Here is a 20,656-nt window from a genome sequence, read left to right as displayed (position 1 = left end):
AAAAGACAGCACATAAACTTCTGCTTTCAATTTACCGTGCCTTATCATGATCTCATTTTCTCTATTTTATACTTGAAGTGTAAAATATAAAGAAAATTCAGCCTTTTTAAGATGCAATATTGGTCGGCCATTGCAGAAAGCGAAGGTTTCTATCAGTACTTCTTGGTTAAAAAGATGATCTTGAAAAGATAAACGAGAAGAAAGAAAACGAGATTAAAAAGCCGTCAGACCAGTCAGAGCCAAAGTGATTCATATTCTTACTAATGGACACTAAAGTGTCTGTGAGATTGAGAGAAAGTGAGTAGGTGAGAATATTTCTCTTAGTAAATGATGAGGGGTCTGGCTATAATCTCAAACCACAGTAGTTTAAATAAATATATGTCCTCATTTAAATCCATCAAAAGGAGGAAATTGTCTGTTAACTAACTATTTGGTTTAGTTTTTTTGAGAAAATAAAAGTAAAAAATATAAAACAGTATGCATGAATCATATTTCAATCTCCACCATGCATCTAGGCACAGTTTTTAAATGATTTTAAAATGTGCTTTCAGTTATATCATATGATTTCCATAGCACTTCCTTCCTCGGTTCTCAGCATTAATCAAAAACATTGCAACAAAAGGAAACCAACACATAAGGTATTCACAGTTTCTGATCTGGCCTTTGCGTGTGACCCCAATTAACAGGGTGAAAAAATGTTAATCGCTCATTGAGATTTTTCTCGTACGACGTCACTGCTAATCACATGGTGTCTTTTGTGTGAAGTGATTCATTTAGCAGGAAATACCTCACACGGATGTTTGCCAAATCTTATCGAACAAAGGAAACTAAATCTCACAGACGATCTTTGTCTCACTGATGCAGATAAACTTCTTAAAAACAGACCTAATCAAAATTCATTCAAATTCAGAGGAACATCTGGACAAAAAGCTGCTAAACCCAGTCTACAGCTAAACACCATCCAGTACGTTATTTATGATTACTATAAATGACATTAAACTGCACTCACAAACCATTTTACTTTGACTTTTCTTTATACATAAAATGGATATTAATGACTTTTTCAATGGCTGATATGCATAATTATAAATATATTGAAACATATTAACCTATAAATCTTATATAAGGATATTTACTAAAATAATATCGAAATAAATAAATAATATATGAAAATAAATAAATACATACATGCATACATACAAATAAACACAGCATCACCATAAAGCCACACAATTCACTTTACTTCCTTAATATATTTACACATAAAATGAATATTAATGTTTTTTTTTTTTGCAATGGCTGACTTGCATAATTAGCTATAACTATATTTCTATTACATATTAACCTTTATATCTTATAATAAATAAATAAATAAATAATATATATGGAAATAAATAAATAGAAACAGCATCGCCACAAAACAACATTCACAACCATATTTACTTAATTTATTCAATAAATAAATACTGTTGAAATATATGATTTTTTTTTTTGTAATAAACCACTATTTCTTCCTTGCGGGACATTTTAACTTTTTGCGTTTAAGCGTTTTTGTTGGGTCAGGACAGAAAAAAAAGAAAAAGAAAGTGCGTAATGCGAAAATGTCACAGGCTCAACAAAAAGTCTAAAAACATGACTGAGGAGGTAAAAAGCCTGCAGCTGTCGGCAGAGATGAACTCGAGCGCTCAGGATGATGCGAGGACTGCTGACGGGATATAAGCAAAGATGACTGTCACATAAATTATGAATAATGCATAAGCAGGGCGCTGAAGTCCACTGCGATGAAATTACCGACTGCAGAAGAACCACTAAACCCAACAAACACGCAACATGCTGACAAATGCTTCTCAATTGGAGGAAGAAATGCAGGCAACAAAAAAAAAATAAAAAATAGTGTTGTCAATTGAGATCCACCAAAGCTGGGAGGAGACGGCAAACTGACAACCGACTCAGAAAATTGCTGTTTACAGCAGTTCAGTGAGCAGGAATAGATTGGACGTTACTATGGTCCATCGCAAAGGTCCGCAGAACGCCCTCACATCTTTCGGCTGAGAGAGGGAAGGGCTGTTGCTATAGAAACCATCAACACCCGGGTATGTGAGGAAAGGACCAGTGAGGGAAAAGTGACTCGCTAAACAATTTCTGAAATGTTCAGATGAGGGTTTGAGTCTCTTTTCAGAACGTCTTCAGTCACAAAAGGCATCATATTCAAACTGCATGTAATTGCATGCCGTCTGATCAGGGTATAATTACTGACTTTGCACAGCCTCTGGAGAGAAGACACATGGGTCACTAACTTGATGTACTGCACATTTTTGAGTCAAGTATCAAATGAAAGGGTTCAGCCCCTGAGGGAGAGACTTTAGATGACAGAACACGGGGTACACCATTAGATGTACCTCTTAAAATATCATGAAAACAAACTCTAATTGTAAAAAGTGAAACTAAAGCTGAAAAAATAAAGCAAAATAAAATTTAAATACAATAAAAGGGCTAAAATAAAGCTGAAATTAAAATAAAAGAAAGTTATTAAATAAAAACATTAAACAGTCAGTCATCAAGGCAAGTTTAAGTACTACAATTATTAAAACAAAAACAAAAATAAATTAAAGCTACATATAAATATTTTAAAATGATAATAACAATGACAAAGGTACATAAAATCACAAAACATATTTAAATGAAAGTAAAAATATACATATATAAATAATGCAGTTGCTAAGGAGTTCCTGGTGCTTTTAAGCACATCGCTACTCTAAAATTTGGTGAATTTCAGTGCATTGCTAGTCTGTTGCTAGTGTGATTTGGGTGGTACCTGGGCATTGATAACAACTTAGAAATGTTTTAAGTACATATTTATATGTACTAAATATTTATGCCTGGCTTAGCAAAGAGCACTAAATATTCTGAATGCGTTCACCAGGTACATCGTCCTGAAATCCATTTCAAATTGCTTGTCTGTGTTTCTGTCAAAAACGTCTCTCCCTCTGCCAGTCTCCCCAGAGCAGCGCTTAATATTTCAGGGACAAAGGTGCTTTTGACAAGAGCCTGAAAGTGAGAAAGAGGTTGTTTTGTGAGAGGCGTGTGTGTTATGTTGGCCATGAGAGAGACCTATGCCGCGTTTCCACCAAAATTACCCAGAACAATTGTACCAGGAACTTTTTTCCCCAGGAACTATTTTCCCCCCAGACCTGTTGCTTTCTGTGTTTCCGCCGCGGTCTAAAGTACCGTGAAGATTAAGCAAATAGTCTGGTGACGTAGGTCTGTGTGCGTTTCTCAATACAAAGTACTCATATTTCGGACTTGCATCCTCGGTAGTTCGGACTTTGCGAGTTCGAGTCGGGAGTGTGATCTCCCTCGGACGGGACGACGCAAGTCCGGTAATTCTGCAAACAGCAGCGTACTTGTTAACATCAGTCAGCTTGCCTTGGCTACTGCAATTTTCCTCACTGTATATTTACAATAAGATGAAATAGAATATCAAATACCACTGCCTCATTTCGTTTTCATTTAAACATAATAATAGCTGCAGAAATGTACTTAGTTCAGGGAAATGTGTATATATACAGCCTATATTACAATGAAACAAATTATTATTTTTATTTTAACATATAGATAAATTGAATAAAGACCAAAGATTACCTGTTAGATTTACCCAAAACGAATTATATTTTATTTTTAACCACTAAAGAGACATCAGAGCCAGTGGCAGATGTCAGAAGGACTAGCCGAGTTGAGATTGCTCTCGGTGGATACATGAGCACTGAGCTCCCGCTGGTCACGTGGAGCTGATCATCTCCGAAATCCGTAAAACACATTTTTAAATAGGCGCTGTCTTTATAAATAAACCACAGATTTGAGTTTTAAACAACTACATTCTCGCCTGAAATACTTTTAAAACTACATTTCATGACGCAATAACAGTAATATTTTGAAAATGATCCGAATAAATGGTGGTTGAAATCACAATGCTGCGTGAACTCAACCAATCAGCATGTTTAGTGCCCAAGTCCCGCCCCCGAAAGTTCCGGAACTTTGAAAAAGTACTACCTCGCGAGCAGGGACTTTCTGAGGGGCATTTTTTTTACCCGGGACTTTACTTAGATCCTGGTTCCGGCGGTGGAAACACACCGAGTACCAGCCCAAAGTCCCCAGTTCCTGGGTAAAGTTCCAGCGGTGGAAACGCGGCTCTAGTGAGTGTGTAGCTTGTAGGGGCTGTAAAGTAGGGCTGCACAACATTGGAAAAAACTCACATTGCAATATTTTGTTTTTCTGCTATATATATTGTGATATGAAAAAATAATAATAATAAAAAAATTAAAAATTCACCAGATGACTTGAATAGCTCTATTTGGTGGGGGAAAAAATTATCAATGATTGGGGTGATTTAGTAGTTGAGTAAATCATCATAGAAAATAAACAAATTACGAGATAAATATAATAGAACAAATATACAAATTAAATAAACAGTCCTTTATATTTTTCAGGTACGTCTAACAGTATTAAAGTACAGAAATTGAATAATCAAACGTAAAATAACACTGCATAGTTTTCACTGTATCAATTAAATATAATAAATCTGTTTGTTTTATAATAAGAATCATATTTATAGTGACTAAAGGCCCGTTCACACCAAGGATGATAACTATAAAGATAACAATAAAGATATAGTTCTAAAATTCGTTTTCAGTATTAAAGAACAGCAGAGTCCACACCACAACTATAACGATAAAGACAAAAAATTTGACAGCCAATCAGAATCCATCCTGCTGTAACGAGCTCGAGAACTTAAAGTGCCAGACGAGCGTGCGCTTAGAATAAACAGAAGATATCGTTCGCTGGTGTGGATGCTAATATCGTTATCTTTATAGTAATCTTCATATATATATATATATATATATATATGAAGATTTGGTTCCAAAACGCGATAAACGGCATTAAAAAAAAAAAATAAAAAAAATGAGTTTCCGCCAAAATTAGTATTGTTTCTGGTCGGTATTGAAAAGTCAGTTTTTAATTTTACGCAAAATGCGATATTCGCAGAGTTATTAGGTCATGTTTTCTCCCTTTTTTTCCAAACCGCGACAAGCGCCAGTCTCCCTTTTTTGCAGAATGCTATATATCCACTTAACCAATCACAGCGCACCATTCCAAGCACTGTAAACGGTAACAACTAATCACAGCGCACCATTCCACACACTCGAGACTAGGATGCGCTCTGAATACAGTCTGCATCCTAGTTTTCCTCCTCTACTTTGTACTTTGTGATCAACAAACAAGGGCTGCACGATAAATCGCATGTGAATGTCATCCGCATCTCGTCAGTAAAGCCAGTTCTGTGATTAATAGTACCGGTAAATCTCCATTACGTGCTTTTAGATGGAGTGAAATTTAATACACAGAGCCGTAGATCACTGACAAGCTGCACTATAACGCGTTCATTAGATGTATCACATTCGATTATGAACGTGATATTCCATAGCTTGTCAGTGTTAGATTTTTTATTAATGGCATTTATGTTTTTGTTAATACAGCACATAGCACTAGTCAACTGAATGGATGTAACATGGCAAAGATGAATGCACTTTTGGAAGTTGAATGTAAAGGAAATGTCATTTTGGAATGTGATATTGTTAATGTTCATGTTCATGATAAAATTTTAATTGTACTTAATTTATAGCATTAACAAGATGACCAGTTGAATTCATTTCGGAAACGATGACTGATGGATGTATTTTTAGTCCAGTGCCTGTATATAAGTATTGATATTATATTGTGTATTTTCATCAGTTTCAATATGAAAAATAACTTTCATATTGATTCAATGGATTTATTGAATTTTGAGAAGAAGAAAAAACATATCATGAATATAATTTTACGATAAATCTTTGAAAATCAAAACCTGGATTTAAATTTTTAATGTTATAACCTAAAGATGCTATGTGAAAGTTTGAAACAGAAAATTGTGGTTTTCATCAAGCCACTCAAAACACATTTTTACTCAAATTAATCAAAATGGATGTATTGCATTTTGGAACCAAACTCTTCTTATATATATATATATATATATATATATATATGTGTATATATATGTGTATATATATATATATATATATTTTTTTTTTTTTGTGCGAGGGTTGGGGCCATGTCCCTAGATCACAGTTTGCTTCAAAAGTAAAAGATAAAATAAAATAAAATAAAATAAAATAAAATAAAATAAAATAAAATAAAGTATTATATTTTGCCTAAGAAAAATAATTGCTACTCTTCAAACCACTGATTTACTTGCATTGTGACATTAATTTCAATGTACAATTAAGTATATTTAATATTTTTCTCATTACTATGATACAATTTTTTAAATTTTATATATATTGCTTATTCTTAATTTTAAAACAAATTGTAGAGTACATTAGTACACACGATTACATTTTAAAAATCACTGTATTACAGTATTTTTGTATTTTGTTTTAAACAATACATTGTACACAATAAAATATTAAAATGAATTCATATTATTCCAAAAATTTATTTTAAAAAGAATGCAAAATGCTTTATGCAAAATATTATTTCTTATCTTCATTTTTATTTTGCAGTGAAATGTGACCAGGCAATATTTCTGTGAGATATGTATTTTGCACACGTGTAAATATATATATATATATATATATATATATATATATATATATATATATATATATATATATATATATATATATATATATATATATATATTTAAATCAGTTTTATAAAATCAATGTTTAGAATATCTATCTTCATGCCTTATTGTTGCATTGTTTTCACATTAGCATTTACAGAATCAAAGTGTCTCTTTAACACAGAGAGCTTCCTGCAGGTAAAGTCTCGCCAGGTCATTTAGACACATCCATTCACAAAATGTGCTACTAACTTCTAAATGAAACTAAATTAACACCACAGACTTCAGAGCAGAGCTGAAAATGAATCTCTGTGTTGCAATTTACACCCTTCATCCGGTGAGAATTTCTCAAGTGCGTTCGCCAGCTCTCTAAATGAAGCTCTTTATTTGGCATTCTTGATTTGTCTTCACAAACGTCGTCAAAAATAGCAGCCGAACACATACCTCAAATAGCTTATTTCACACTGCTCCGTGCAGACAACACAGCCCTGCTGACATGTGAGCTCTGGCAAATGAAACTTGACATAATACTAATTAGCCGACAACATCACTTTCTTTTCCTCTGCATCTCTCTCAGTATGTTCTGCTGCTCTTTCAGTCTTTTACCCATCATTTCTATCTGTTTCCTGAAAATAAACTCCTAAACTTGGGGGAAATGTTGTACAGTGAGGTACTTAAAAACAACATGAAACTGCATCTGCAACACATTTAACTTGAGTAATGCCATATATTTTACGGCTGAAAACAAATATTCAAGAGGGGAGTAATTATGAAGGGCAGGACTTGTTTTTATCCACTGAAATTTGACTGGATAGTGATGACAGGCTGTGACAGTTTTCTTGTACCCCACACTTACTTGGTTACATTCGCAGATAAGTCAATTACAGACTAGGAAAACAAACACTTTTCTTTAACCCTCTGGAGTCTAAGGGTATTTTTGGGGCTTGGAGAAGTTTTGTCATGCCCTGACATTTGTGCTTTTTTCAGTTTCTTATAAATATCTAAATGGCTAAAGTCTAATCTCACTGTAATCAGCACAAACTGGGCTATAATAATATGTTAGCAGCATGTATGTACATGATTGTGTTTTTGAGAAAAAAAATGTTATGCGTGGTTAGTGAAAAAACTAAAAATGTTAAATCACTTGAATAAGGCAATAAAACACATATAGAAAATTGGTTCCCAGGAATTTTTTGAGAACTGAAGCTTGTAGCCTAGAATTTTTTTTTCTAAATGATGTGAAAAATCATCTTGGTTTACTCACTTACAGAAAACAATATATTCCATTTAAATTTTCTAAAACACTTTTTGTTGGTAAAAAGTCATATGCGAGTAGGCGTCAACTATCATGAATTCACACCTGAGAAGACAACAGGCCCGCATAATGAGCTGCATAATGAGCCATTCAGTCAGCTGTGTCACTGAGAGGGATGAGTTACAAAGAAAGAATGTGAGGACAAAATAAATGTATATAATTTTATGTTTGTAGTTTATTTAGAATATATTTAATTATCCCACAACATAATGAATTTTAGAAAGAATGTGAGGACAAAATAAATGTATATAATTTTATGTTTGTAGTTTACAAACTGAATTTTTTGCATCATTACTCCAGTCACAATCCTTCAGAAATCCTTTTAACAATCTTATTTTCTATAAAAAACATTTATTGTTATTATTATCCATCATCATTATTATTATTATTTTATTAATGTTGAAAAGAGCTGAGAATTTTTTTTCAGGTTTTTTAGGGGGGATAAATTTGAAAGAAACAGGCAATGATTGTTACATTTGTTACAGTTACATTTATTGTTACATTTATATTATTTACATCAAGCTTTTGAATAATATAAGTAGTGTATATTGTTATTGAAACTTCATAATATTCACTGATTATACATGGTTTTAGTCAGGGAATTATAGTTTGGAAAAAGTCTTTGGAAAAAGTCCAACTAGTAAAATGTTTACACGTTATGTGAAACTAGTACAAGTATATAAATAAATAAGAGACTTCTCAGTGTTTATGATTCTCTGCTGAATAAAGAATTTTTTTCTGAGGAACTCCAATTGCAAATCCTCAAGAAATCACATCTTTTTTATTATGTATTATTATTACCAATGTTGAAAAACAGTCGTGCTGCTTCAAATTTCTGGGAAAATGTTATGCATTTTTTTTTTGTGTGGGATTGATGAATAGAAAGTTTCAAAGAACTCAACATTTATTTGAAATAGAGTTTTTGTAACATTAAAAATGCTACAGTGTTATTTCTTAACAATGCATTGCATTCTTGTTGAATAAAAGTGTAAAAAAATTTTTTTTTTTAATTGCGACCTATAAACTGTTGAATAGTAGTGTTCATTGAAATAAGTTAAATACAAAATGAAATTGTAAAACTTCATTCAAGGTTGCAGAAGCACTAATTAAGATCTACAATTCAGTTTCATACTAGATTGTCTCTAGTGTCATACAAAAAAAAACAGCTAATATGATATTTAATTTTGATCTCTTTGGTCTCTTCTGCCTTATATCTTATTTATGAAATATCTAATTCAGAAATAGCAGGGAAAATTGTTACAGAGTCATAAAGTATATATATATATATATATATAACAACATGCTCTGCTGTTCCATTCACAATAACAGAGACCTTTATTAAGAAACTTGGATTTGCTTGACCAACATCTTTTGTCTTTCTCTGGTTCTTTCTTTATGGTAGACTTTATGGCTCTAAAAAGTTCCATTTATCTGAACCTTAGCCAATTTAAAAAAAAAAAAAATTAAAAAAAATTAAGAATTAGAAGCAAAAATCAAATATTTTTGATTGTCAATATGATTTTTTTTGTTTTGTTTTTGTCTCAAAATAAGTCTCGTGTTCACCAAGGCTGTCCATTCCATCAAATTCACAGTAAAACCGTAATATTATACAGTATTATTACAATTTAAAATAACTGTTTTATGTTTTAATATATTTTAAAATGTAATTTATTCCTGAGAAGCACTGCCGGATTTTTAGCATCATCACTCCAGTGTCACATGATTCTTTAGAAATCATTTTAATACTCTGACTTGCTGCTCAAGAAACATTTTTTTATTATTATTATTATTACCAATGTTGAAAACAGTCGTGCTGCTTCAAATTTCTGGGAAAATGTTATGCATTTTTTTTTTCCAGGATTGATGAATAGAAAGTTTCAAAGAACAACATTTATTTGAAATAGAGTTTTTGTAACATTAAAAAATGCTACAGTGTTATTTCTTAACAATGCATTGCATTCTTGTTGAATAAAAGTGTAAAAAAATTTTTTTTTTTAATTGCAATGACCCCAAACTGTTGAATAGTAGTGTTCATTGAAATAAATAAATACAAAAATAAATTGAAACTTCATTCAAGTTTAAGTTAATTAAGATCTACAATTCAGTTTCATACTAGATTGTCTCTAGTGCATAATGCAACAGCTAATATGATATTTAATTTTGATCTCTTTGGTCTCTTCTGCCTTATATCTTATTTATGAAATATCTAATTCAGAAATAGCAGGGAAAATTGTTACAGAGTCATAAAGTATATATATATATATATATATAGAAATAGCTGTGTATATATATATATATATATATATATATATAAAATATAAAATATAAAAATAAAATATAAATGTATTAAAAAATTAAAATATAACAAGAAAAAAAATTAAACAGCATAAAATTAAATAACATAATATAAAAAAAAAAATAAGAAGGAAAAATAAATACATAAACTTCTCTTTCTACCCTTATCTATGAACTCATCGTTTTCTCTTCCATCTAGATTCTAGAAGCATGTATCTGCCACATCTGCAAATATGTTTCTCCACCTCTTTCTCTGTGTCTGCATTAATTACTTCATAACACAAGCATCCACCTGTTATCTGTAGGCAGAGCAATTGTTCACTACAAAGCTCTGCCTTGATTAAACATCCCCCTCTTTTCATCTAATATCTTTCTGTCAGGACTGAAAAAGACGGCACCCCTCATGTGCTTAAAAGTAACTCTCTGAATCTCCTGCTCTGTTATCCCGTCAAGAGTCCGGACCGACACTGATCAATGTCAAGCAGATGCATTTAAATCAGACGCCTCCGTTCTGTACAGTGTCTTTGTGTTGAGGGCGTTTCTAACAACTGCCGCTAACAGGAAATCATTAGTCACTATACAGTAGTGTGTAACGGGGCGGACTGCTATCTGACTTACTGTCTGTTATTTAGCTCTTGCACAGATGCGGCAGGAGAGCGACTGAAACTGTTGCTCCTCACCTCGGCTCTCAGATGGGACACAGTTTTAATTCAGGTGGACTGAGCAGCTCTCCTCAATCAAACATCAATTATGTCAACAGTGGGATGCTTACTGCAATTCAAAAGAACAGGGGGAACTTCTGTGAAGCCAACACTGTGATAGTGATGTCCGATTTATGAACAAATTGCTGTTCTAAAGCAGTTCTTATTAATATGTGACATGCAAAATGTTATAAATCACTTGAAAGTAAAACTAAGATATTAAAACCATAAGCAATATATAATGTAACCAACAGAATTTTACTAATATTGGGGAAAAATTGGGTGCATGGTTTGAGCGATGACTCAAAGGAGTCATTTTTTAACCGGTTGACTGAAACAAACACTATTCAAAAAAATCGACTTGCTAAAAATGTATCAGACTTTTCAACTCAGCTTGAGAATGACTAAATTAATTGTGGACTACATTTGTGCTTAAAAAAGCAGTACATTTGAGCTGTAAACCATAGTGGTATTCCTAAAGCCTCTGGACTCACAGCCATAAAACAATGAAAAATGTTGAATTGTTCATTTATAGCAATAAATGTCAAATTTTAGAAATATTAACAGTATGTAGGCAATTCCAGCTACTTGAACAAGTTGAGAAAAGTTTCACTTTAGGCAACTGCTGAGCATCTACCAATGGGAGTGAAGAGGTCATGTGACCAGGCTCCGGTCAGCTATGGGACAAAATGATTTTTATTATCCTCACAAATTTCTTTTATTTGTTTTCTTCTCATAGATTTATGAGAATAAATAAGAAAAGAGAATAAAGTATGAGAATAAATAATAAATACATTTATGAAATAAACACATATTTGGGAATAAACAAACACATAAATTAGTTGCTGAATTTTTTTTTTTTTCGTTGTTCTTTAATTTATGCACAGTTCATAAATATATACAAACCAGTTCCATGCTAGCTTGTCTCTACTGCATACAACAGCTAATATAATATTTAATTTTGGTCTCTTCTGCCTTATTTTGTATCTTATTCATGATAAAAGCCTGTAACAATACAGAATTAACATATTAAATAACAAACTGTTATTGAGACATAAAACAATTAAATAAATAAAATAAAACTAAATATTTTTTTAAATTTTAAAATGCATTTTTTCTCAAAAATGTATGATAGTAAATAAAAAAGATAATAAATTATGAGAATAAATAATGAAATGTAATTTTTAAAAATAAACAATATGTAAATTAATACATCTATGAAAACAAATATTTGAGAATAAATAAATAGCTCAGTGAACAACATAAGCGTTCACAAGTGACTGACTTAATACTTTTCATTATTTAAAAAGATCTAAATTTTATATTATATATAAAATCATAGAGCAACAATAACCGATCTGGCGGTTTATGTAAACACAAGAAAAGCAGCTTATAATGAAGCCTGTAAGCAACTGTTAATTTTCCCTTCATTTTTGACATTACTAAGAAGAATAAACAACATTGCGACACCAAGGACAACATAAAAATGCAGGATTGTGGGAACCAGACCTAAACGGAGCATGAGTGGGAGGGGAAAATATCACGATTAATATTATACATTTAGTCATTAGCGAGGACACAAAGTCCAATTCAATGAGAATGCAGAAGCAGCAGAATAACGCAGGTAAAATAGTCTTATTTAAACATCAACTAAACATTAACAAGAAGAGAAATTGGCTACAAGATTTATTTCAGCATTCTCTCAGGCTGTTTTTTTTATTAAATGAAATGTCAATGAAATAATACCTGCAAATACCTTTGTTCTCACACATGCCACATGCATAAAGACAGGCTTATTTGAGCTCATAAGTGTTTAAGTCATTATAACGCAAAATATCATCATATGCTTGTTTGACAAGCATCTGGCGTCATCTTGAAGCATTTGTGCTCCTGTTTAAACTCCAAAAGAAGGCCTGAAATTCCATTTAAACACCCAAAAACAGATCACATTGCTCGTTAGACAAAATAAGAGTGATTCGTTTGGCTCTCAGAAGAGAGAGGAGAGCAGAAATGGGTTTTATCAGAACATAGGGAGCCATTGTTACTCTGACACTGTGTTGAAAACAGCGTTCGACCAATCCCTGAGCTCAGCCGAGGGAACTCTGGATTTGTTCTGTCTGGTAGGAAATGATAAGCTTGACAGAGCTCAATACCCAAGAGCTGCAGGCCCGGCAGTGTGTGTGTGTGTGTGTGTGTGTGTGTGTGTGTGTGTGTGTGAGGCAGACAGGATTACAGCACACCTCTATGGGGACAGGAGGCTGTGAAGTGGACTATGGCTGAACAACAAAAAAACAACATCAATCTCTTTTCAAAGACATGGAGGCTTTCAGGAAAATCCAGGTAACACACCACACAGAGCCACATGCTAACACACATACTGTAAGCACATACAAATGATAGGAAACAACATTTTTTTTTTTAATTTTTTTTTTTTCAAATCTAGCTGTTCTTTTAAATACTGTAGGATAAAATGCAAAATTACTAAAAAAAAAAAACAAACAAAAAAATTTATACAAATTCTTTTAAATCAATACTGTTCCTAAAATTACAAATAAATATTGTAATATTTCAAATATACACTCTTTCTATTTTATTTTATTTTATTTTATTTCATTAATTAAAAAACATTAATGTTATTAATTAGTTTATTTAACAGTTATCAATTTCATTCACTATAATCAAACTATAATTGATTAATAGAAAATATCACTAGTTAGTATAATACAAATAGATTAAACTTTAATTTTAAAGTATATTTTATATTATATTATATTTCACGGTATTATAATTGCGATCATTTTAAACAATTTACCCTTTTAAGGAGCTTTAAAACATTTGTACTTTTTCTTAGAGACTCTATTAGCCATCTGTTTTTTCAAAAGAGTAACTTGACTTTTATTTAACTTCATTACTTCGAATACCTTGGTGAACTGCACTTTAAAAGTAGCTTCCCCGACCCTGCATTCAAAATTCACAAACAGGCTTCTAAAGAAATAAAGAAAATAACTGTGCAAAGAGAGAGATGACCCTCTAAAAAGAGTATGACTGAAAGTATAATATGATTCCATAAAATACGGGCCTGAAAATACAATAACAAGTGCTCACCGCAGCAGAATCAATCTACACAAACACACTCTAGTGAACAGTTTATCCTCACTGTCTCTTTCTTTTCATCTCTTGTCTTTTAGATGAGTGCCGTCTGTCTGTCTGAATCTCTCTGGGTACATGATGGGTGTCTAAATGAGCTGACAGCATCTACAACCAGCGTTTGTTTTCTATTGCCTGATCTGTGCATATTTCACTCCTGATTCAGAAAGAGCGACTTTTTCACTGGAAAAAGAAATAGATTATGGATCGAGGATTTATCACTTTACAAGACATTAACTGATGGACTGGAGTTGTGTGGTTTATTTGTGGATTATTGTGATGTTTTTATCAGCTGTTTAGTCTCTGATTCTGACGGCACCCATTCACTGCAAAGGATCCATTGGGGAGCAAGTGATGCAATGCTAAATTTCTCAAATCTGTTCTGATGAAGAATCAAACTAATCTACTGAGTACATTTTAAGCAAATCTTCTATTTTAGATGAACTATTCCTTTAAGGAACCCAAGAGGGGCAAAAAATGGTTGCATTTATGGAAAAAAGGGGGGTAAAAGTATGGTTGAGGTATTTGGAAAAATAGATGTGTAAGTTTTGAGGGGATTTGTTGATTAGTAAATTATCTTAGTCTGGTCAGAGAGGAAGTCCAGCATAGTCTGCAGTAGAAAAGAGAGATGTCTGACAGACAGTCCTGGGTTGCCCATACGACGAGATGCATAAACCAGCTCATGAAGCAACCGTAACTGTACTGCCGCCCACCCACGATGGGTCCCTACAAACAGAGAGGAGGAGAAAGCATTAAACACACACAAAACAACACTTTTCATGGATTTACTTCACATGAGCCTTTGTGTTTCCACCTTTTGATTTGTTTTTCAGTGTAGCCTATTCTTCACTCTTGCAGCTTTTTCTTTCCTTTTTTCCCCCCTCATGAAGTTCATGTTAGTCAAAGTTTCTTATAAGAGAAGTCATCATTTGGTTTTTAATGACCATTTTCACAGGCTGTTTTTTGTGGCTGTACCTTTAAGATTTCTTGACAATAATTGTCCATCAAAACCTTTTTTTTTTACGTCCCCTTTAAATGATGAAATATAATGTGACATGAAGGTCAAACTCAATCAAGCTTTGTTTGTACATACAACATCTTTTTCTGCTCAAACTGTCAGAAAGGCATATAAAATTTACAGTCCTAAATTACATCATTCAACAGCTGAGTTACAAAACTCATCCATCAGGCGACTCGCACGGCTGTCACTGAAAAGAGAGAGTGAGGTGAAGCTGATCCGTGCTGCTCCTGAAGAATGTAGCAGCAGCTCTGGAATGATTGCGAGGATTTATCACTCCACACAGTTCTGCCGCTCACATGACTGTCTATTTCACACTCACCTTACTCTCAAATCATGCAAATCCACACTAAGCTTTACAGTAGAGAGTGTTTGTCTGCACACCAAACCAAAGGGACCAAAATCTGCAACATTTAACTCTTTTTTTTTAATCAAGAAACTAGAATCAACCGTCTCCAAAAAGCTGTTTGGAATAGAGCGCTCCAATACTACTAAAGTTTACACACGTATTTATGAAACACCTACTACAAATGTTAAAATGTGAAGTATAGACACTATATCCCACAATTGTCCTCAAATGTCCTCAAACAAGAAGCAATCATGATGATTCTTAACTTCCTCTAGCTTACTAAAAGTTTAAGCCATATTTAGGTAAACATGCATTTAAAGTGTGCATTTCTACATACTTCCCAGATGAGAACTGGATGCAGCTTGCTTAAATAAACATGCAATTTTTTTTCTGTCATACATAAAACATTACAGATTCATCCTCATTTGCATTCCACCCGTCCTAAATAGCAAATGTGATTAGGAAAATAAAATAAAATAAAAATTCACCCAGGTCTTTGGGTTAATATTATCCACAATCCCTTGCACTATAGAAAACCATGTGATTGCTCTCTTTTGACTTTTAAGTTGTAGTATTATGCACTGCATGGTCAAAGTTCCCATGATTTTTTTTTTTCAAAATAAAATAATTTTTTTTGTGAATTTAAAAGTGAATAAAGAATTTGGCAAACGCAATAGTATGCAACAAATGGATCGAGGTATCAATATGCACAATTTATGTTGTAGTATGTTCCATGTCTGTCCCAAAACACTCCCAATACATGACTTATGCATAAACCTTGCAGTCTAAGAAAGTATATGCACACAAACAGCAGAATTCAAATAAAACATATTTATTATTTTTTTAAATAATTCTGCGGTGCCCTGTTCCTACACAAATTATGCTTAAGGAGTGTTAATTAGAGAATTTTGTGTGTGTGTATATTTAAGAAGACTGCGATGGACTCTTAGGACCACACAAAAGATCATTGGTTTGCACCTGCCCAGTCTTCAGGACTTGTACAACTCCAAAGTGAAGAAATGGGCAGGTAACATCATCAAAAACCCCTCTCACCCAGGACACAACCTGTTTGCACTTCTCCCCTCAGGCAGACGCTACAGATCTCTCTGCACTAGAACATCTTGACATAAAAACAGTTTTTTCTCCCATGCCATCTCCAGCTTAAACAGCTAACATATGAATCATTACATGTGTTCTGTAATTCTGTGTTCTGTAATTCATTTCCGTAAATCATTCTAAATCTTTAATTATTGCCTTCTCAAGTGTTATGTAAATACATATGCATATCTCTATTACTTATACAGTTCTATATAGATTAAAAATGCACAAATCTGTACATAAATCAATAAACTGTTCCAGATTCTTTCACATTATTTATTGCTAAGTCTTGTTAAATGTATTTTTATTTTTTGTTCTCATGTCAGATGTGTATGTATGTGTATGTAACCACAACAAATTCCTTGTGTGTTTGCGCACACCTGGCGAATAAAGCTAATTCTGATGTGTGTGTGTGTGTGTGTGTGTGTGTGTGTGTGTGTGTGTGTGTGTGTGTGTGTGTGTGTGTGTGTGTGTGTGTGTGTGTGTGTGTGTGTGTGTGTGTGTGTGTGTGTGTGTGTGTAAAAAAATTAAAGATAATACCCTACGAAGACCAGATTCTGGCCAAATCTCAGTTGGTGGAATATTACATGTAAATGCACAAGCTTTATTTCCCACACGTCTCCTCCTGGAAGCAACTATAAATGGATAAAAAGCAAACCTTTTTATTATACATAACCTTATCTGCATATAACTTCCTTGCGCATTTGGTATCCAGAAACCCATTCGCAGATACTACAGCATATCAGCAACATCAGAAACATATTAGGCGAGGATACAGGCTGTAAATATCGTCTGTGAGGATGAAACATAAAAAAACCCACAAATGTCTGGCATAATCAGATCATTGAAATAACCTCTGTGTAAAAAAAAATAAATAAATAAAATAAAAAACATGCAACATGTATAAGCTTACTGTTACCCTGACATCCAAGTGGGCTCTTATTAGTTAATTAGTCTAATATTAATAACAGCTAATTTCGTACAATATATTAAATCATATTAATATATTAAATCTGTTATTGAATATATTAATAATATATGCAATATATTACAGTATAAATTAAATTATAATTTAAAAATATATCTGATTCATGCATGAGGTTGTGGGGGGGGGGACTCCTCCCATTTTTTTTTTTTTTTTTTTTTTCTGATTTTGAAAAATTCAATACAGTACATTACTTGGACCAAAAAAGCATGCATTTTCAACGCTGATTTTTTTGCGCTCCCAACATTCATTCACAACACATCATCACCCCATAAAAATTTCACTATTTAGAACAGCTGCTGCACATTTAGCTGCCATTTATTAAAAACAGCCACTTCACTCCCTCTTCAACTAGAAATAATACATCCCTGTAGTTCAGGGATCATAACGGCTGGTGCAAACAGGCCGGTGAGTCTCCAGGAAGCGTTTTACAGTTCTCCAGGGTCTGCTGCAGTTCTGTGTTCAGTCTGTGTTTTCACTGGACTTTCTAAATCCCTGTGCACAATGGTTGAGCTAAACGCAATCAATCAGAGGTTGATGATATATTCGCTCTCTCTGTGCGTAAAGAGAGCTGAGCTCGAGAACTCCCAGGCCAATTAAAAACCCATTTTCTCTTCTGTCTCTGCACTCCATGGTGTCTCTATTGACCCGAGCCGTGTTCTTGTTTTCGCTTTAAGTTTAAGTTTGAGTGGGTCAGGGTTAAGCTTCAGTTTAAGTGTGCGAGGGGTCTCCACGGCCCGCCAGCAGGGGCCGTCACCTCCTCCTCTCAATGACATCACTGATTCGATGCATCAAAATCACATTAAATCAGCTGTTTTGCCTGACATTAATATAGAATGAAGATGTAAGAAGAGTAAATATATCTAAATGACGGAACGGCTGGGTCTGCATTGAGACAGCACTCATAAATCCTACTTCAAGTCCATGTGAAATCAACTATTTATTTTCTTTATAAATGCTATTTGTCTTATTGTGCCTGATTCATCTGTGCACATTTAAATCTTTTATCAGAATGTAATACCATGGCGTGATTGTAAAGGTGTTGCTATGCACTTGTTAAGGTGCTCTAAATGGTTTTCATTGTTGCTATGGGTTTCTGGTGGTTGCCAGGGAGTTGCAATGCCCTTGCTAAGTCATTCTAAATGGTTTTAAGGGCATTATTATGCCACTGTCAGTGGTCGTTGTCAAGGTGTTGCTATAAACTTAAAAAGGCGTTCTAAATATTTTTTAGAACATTACTATGCCACTGTCAGGGGTGGTTGTCAAGGTGTTGCTATGCACTTCATAAGGTGTTATAAATAGTTTTAAAGCGTTACTATGCCACTGTCAGGGGGGATTGTAAAGGAGTTGCTATGCACTTGTTAAGGTGCTCTTAAGGGTTTTTAGTGTTGCTATAGGTTTCTGGTAGTTGTCAAGGAGTTGCTATGCACTTACAAATGTGTTCTAAATCGTTTTTAGAGCATCACTATATTGTTGTCAGGGATGTTTGCCAAGGTGTTGCTATGCACTTGTTAAAGTGCTCTAAATGGTTTTTAGTGTTGCTATGGGTTTCTGGTGGTTGCCAGGGAGTTGCAATGCACTTGCTAAGTCATTCTAAATGGTTTTTAGGGCATTATTACTCCGTTGTCAGTGGTGGTTGTCAAGGTGTTGCTATGCACTTGCTAAGCCATTCTAAATGGTTTTTAGAGTATTTCAATATAATTGTCGGGGTGGTTGCCAAGATGTTGTTATGCACTTGCTAAGGTGCTCTAAATTATTTTTGAAGCATTGTTATGTGTTTGCTATGGGTTTCTGGGCGGTTGCCAAAAAAGTATTACTATATGCACTTGTTAAGGTGGTGTAAATGGTTTTAAGAACATTGCTATACAGTTCCCAGTGGTTTCTGGGTGGTTTCCAAGCTCTTCTAAAATATTTCAGTGCATTTCTATGCAGTAGCCCGTTTCTGGGTGGTTGCTAGTGGTTAGCGATTCTCTGGAAAATTCTGGTCTCTAGGCGTGATAAGTCCCTACTCTTTTCTCTTATTTTAACATCCACAATGTGAAAATTACAACAATTACTCCAAAAAGAAAGAATACACCTCCTTAAGAAACCACACAATTTGGGGCATCACATTGCAACAAAATAAAACAATTAGTTAGTTAGTTAGTGCATATCCTTAGACTAAATATTCTGTATCACTCTGTAATGTGTCACATTATGGAGGTTAAATATATTGCGAATGCCATTTTATGTCATCTTTAATGAATAGTAATGATTTTCTCTTTCCAATTCAAAGCATTCTGAAGGATATAGACAGACCCTCAGCCTCAGGCTGTGTCTGAAGCTAAACGTCTTTATCATTCCATGCATGTGAGAGTTGGGCAGAAGGTTGAGAGGATTTCATATTAAAGAGAATATAGTTAAGGACCCTAAAGTGATGCACCTCAGAGTCTGACATCACAGCTCAGGGTAAGATCTCCTCTCTGCACCATTTTCCAACACAAAGACTGACCGAAATATATATCACCCCTGAGAAGAGCCCTTCAAAACCCACCACGCTGTTCTGTAAGCAAAGAGGGACAAGGTTACTTTAAAGGCGGTTTGGCGGATTTTAAATATAAAAAAAGGGCTTTTTATGAGTCTGAGGTATTTAAAGAAAAATGAGCAATTCAAAGTATTCATATTCTGCTCTTGTATTGTGAAAGACGTCAGTAAAACGGGTCGAGAGGACAACCATGAAATAAAACACAGTAATAGCATGCATTTATTAAAAAAAAAAAAAATACAGCATTAACCTAATCAAATGAGCAAACATTCGGGGGGGGGGTGATGTCATTATCCAGGTTCAAAATCCTTGAGACATCAGCACGTACATCACTCGCATCATAATGCACACAGGCCGCATTTCTATTCCAGACTCGCAGGCACATTACTTCACCAGGAGTCTGTCTTAAACAGGCTGGAGGACATGGAGGTGGACAATGCCTTTCAACCAGACAAAATAGATACTCCACCTTATACACGCCTCCTGACCGATATGGATTTTTAAATGACTAATAGTCATACAGAAATGTAAAGAGCAGGGTGAGACAGAATAAACCAGAAAAAAAG

The 20,656-nt window shown here is 33.7% G+C and overlaps 1 protein-coding gene across 1 annotated transcript in view; it reads right to left on the bottom strand.

Annotated features, from left to right (window-relative positions):
• Positions 1-20,656, bottom strand: part of LOC109069068 (trafficking protein particle complex subunit 9-like) — a 188,973-nt gene that overhangs the window by 153,250 nt on the left and 15,067 nt on the right. The window contains 1 exon segment of the mRNA XM_042745691.1: positions 14,700-14,842. Within this exon segment, the coding sequence (XP_042601625.1) occupies positions 14,700-14,842 (143 nt within the window).

Source organism: Cyprinus carpio, chromosome B19 (genome assembly GCF_018340385.1).
Source record: "Cyprinus carpio isolate SPL01 chromosome B19, ASM1834038v1, whole genome shotgun sequence".
NCBI classification, from domain to species: domain Eukaryota; kingdom Metazoa; phylum Chordata; class Actinopteri; order Cypriniformes; family Cyprinidae; genus Cyprinus; species Cyprinus carpio.
Note: the sequence above shows the minus strand (reverse complement) of the source record. Positions and strands in the feature narration are given on the sequence as shown.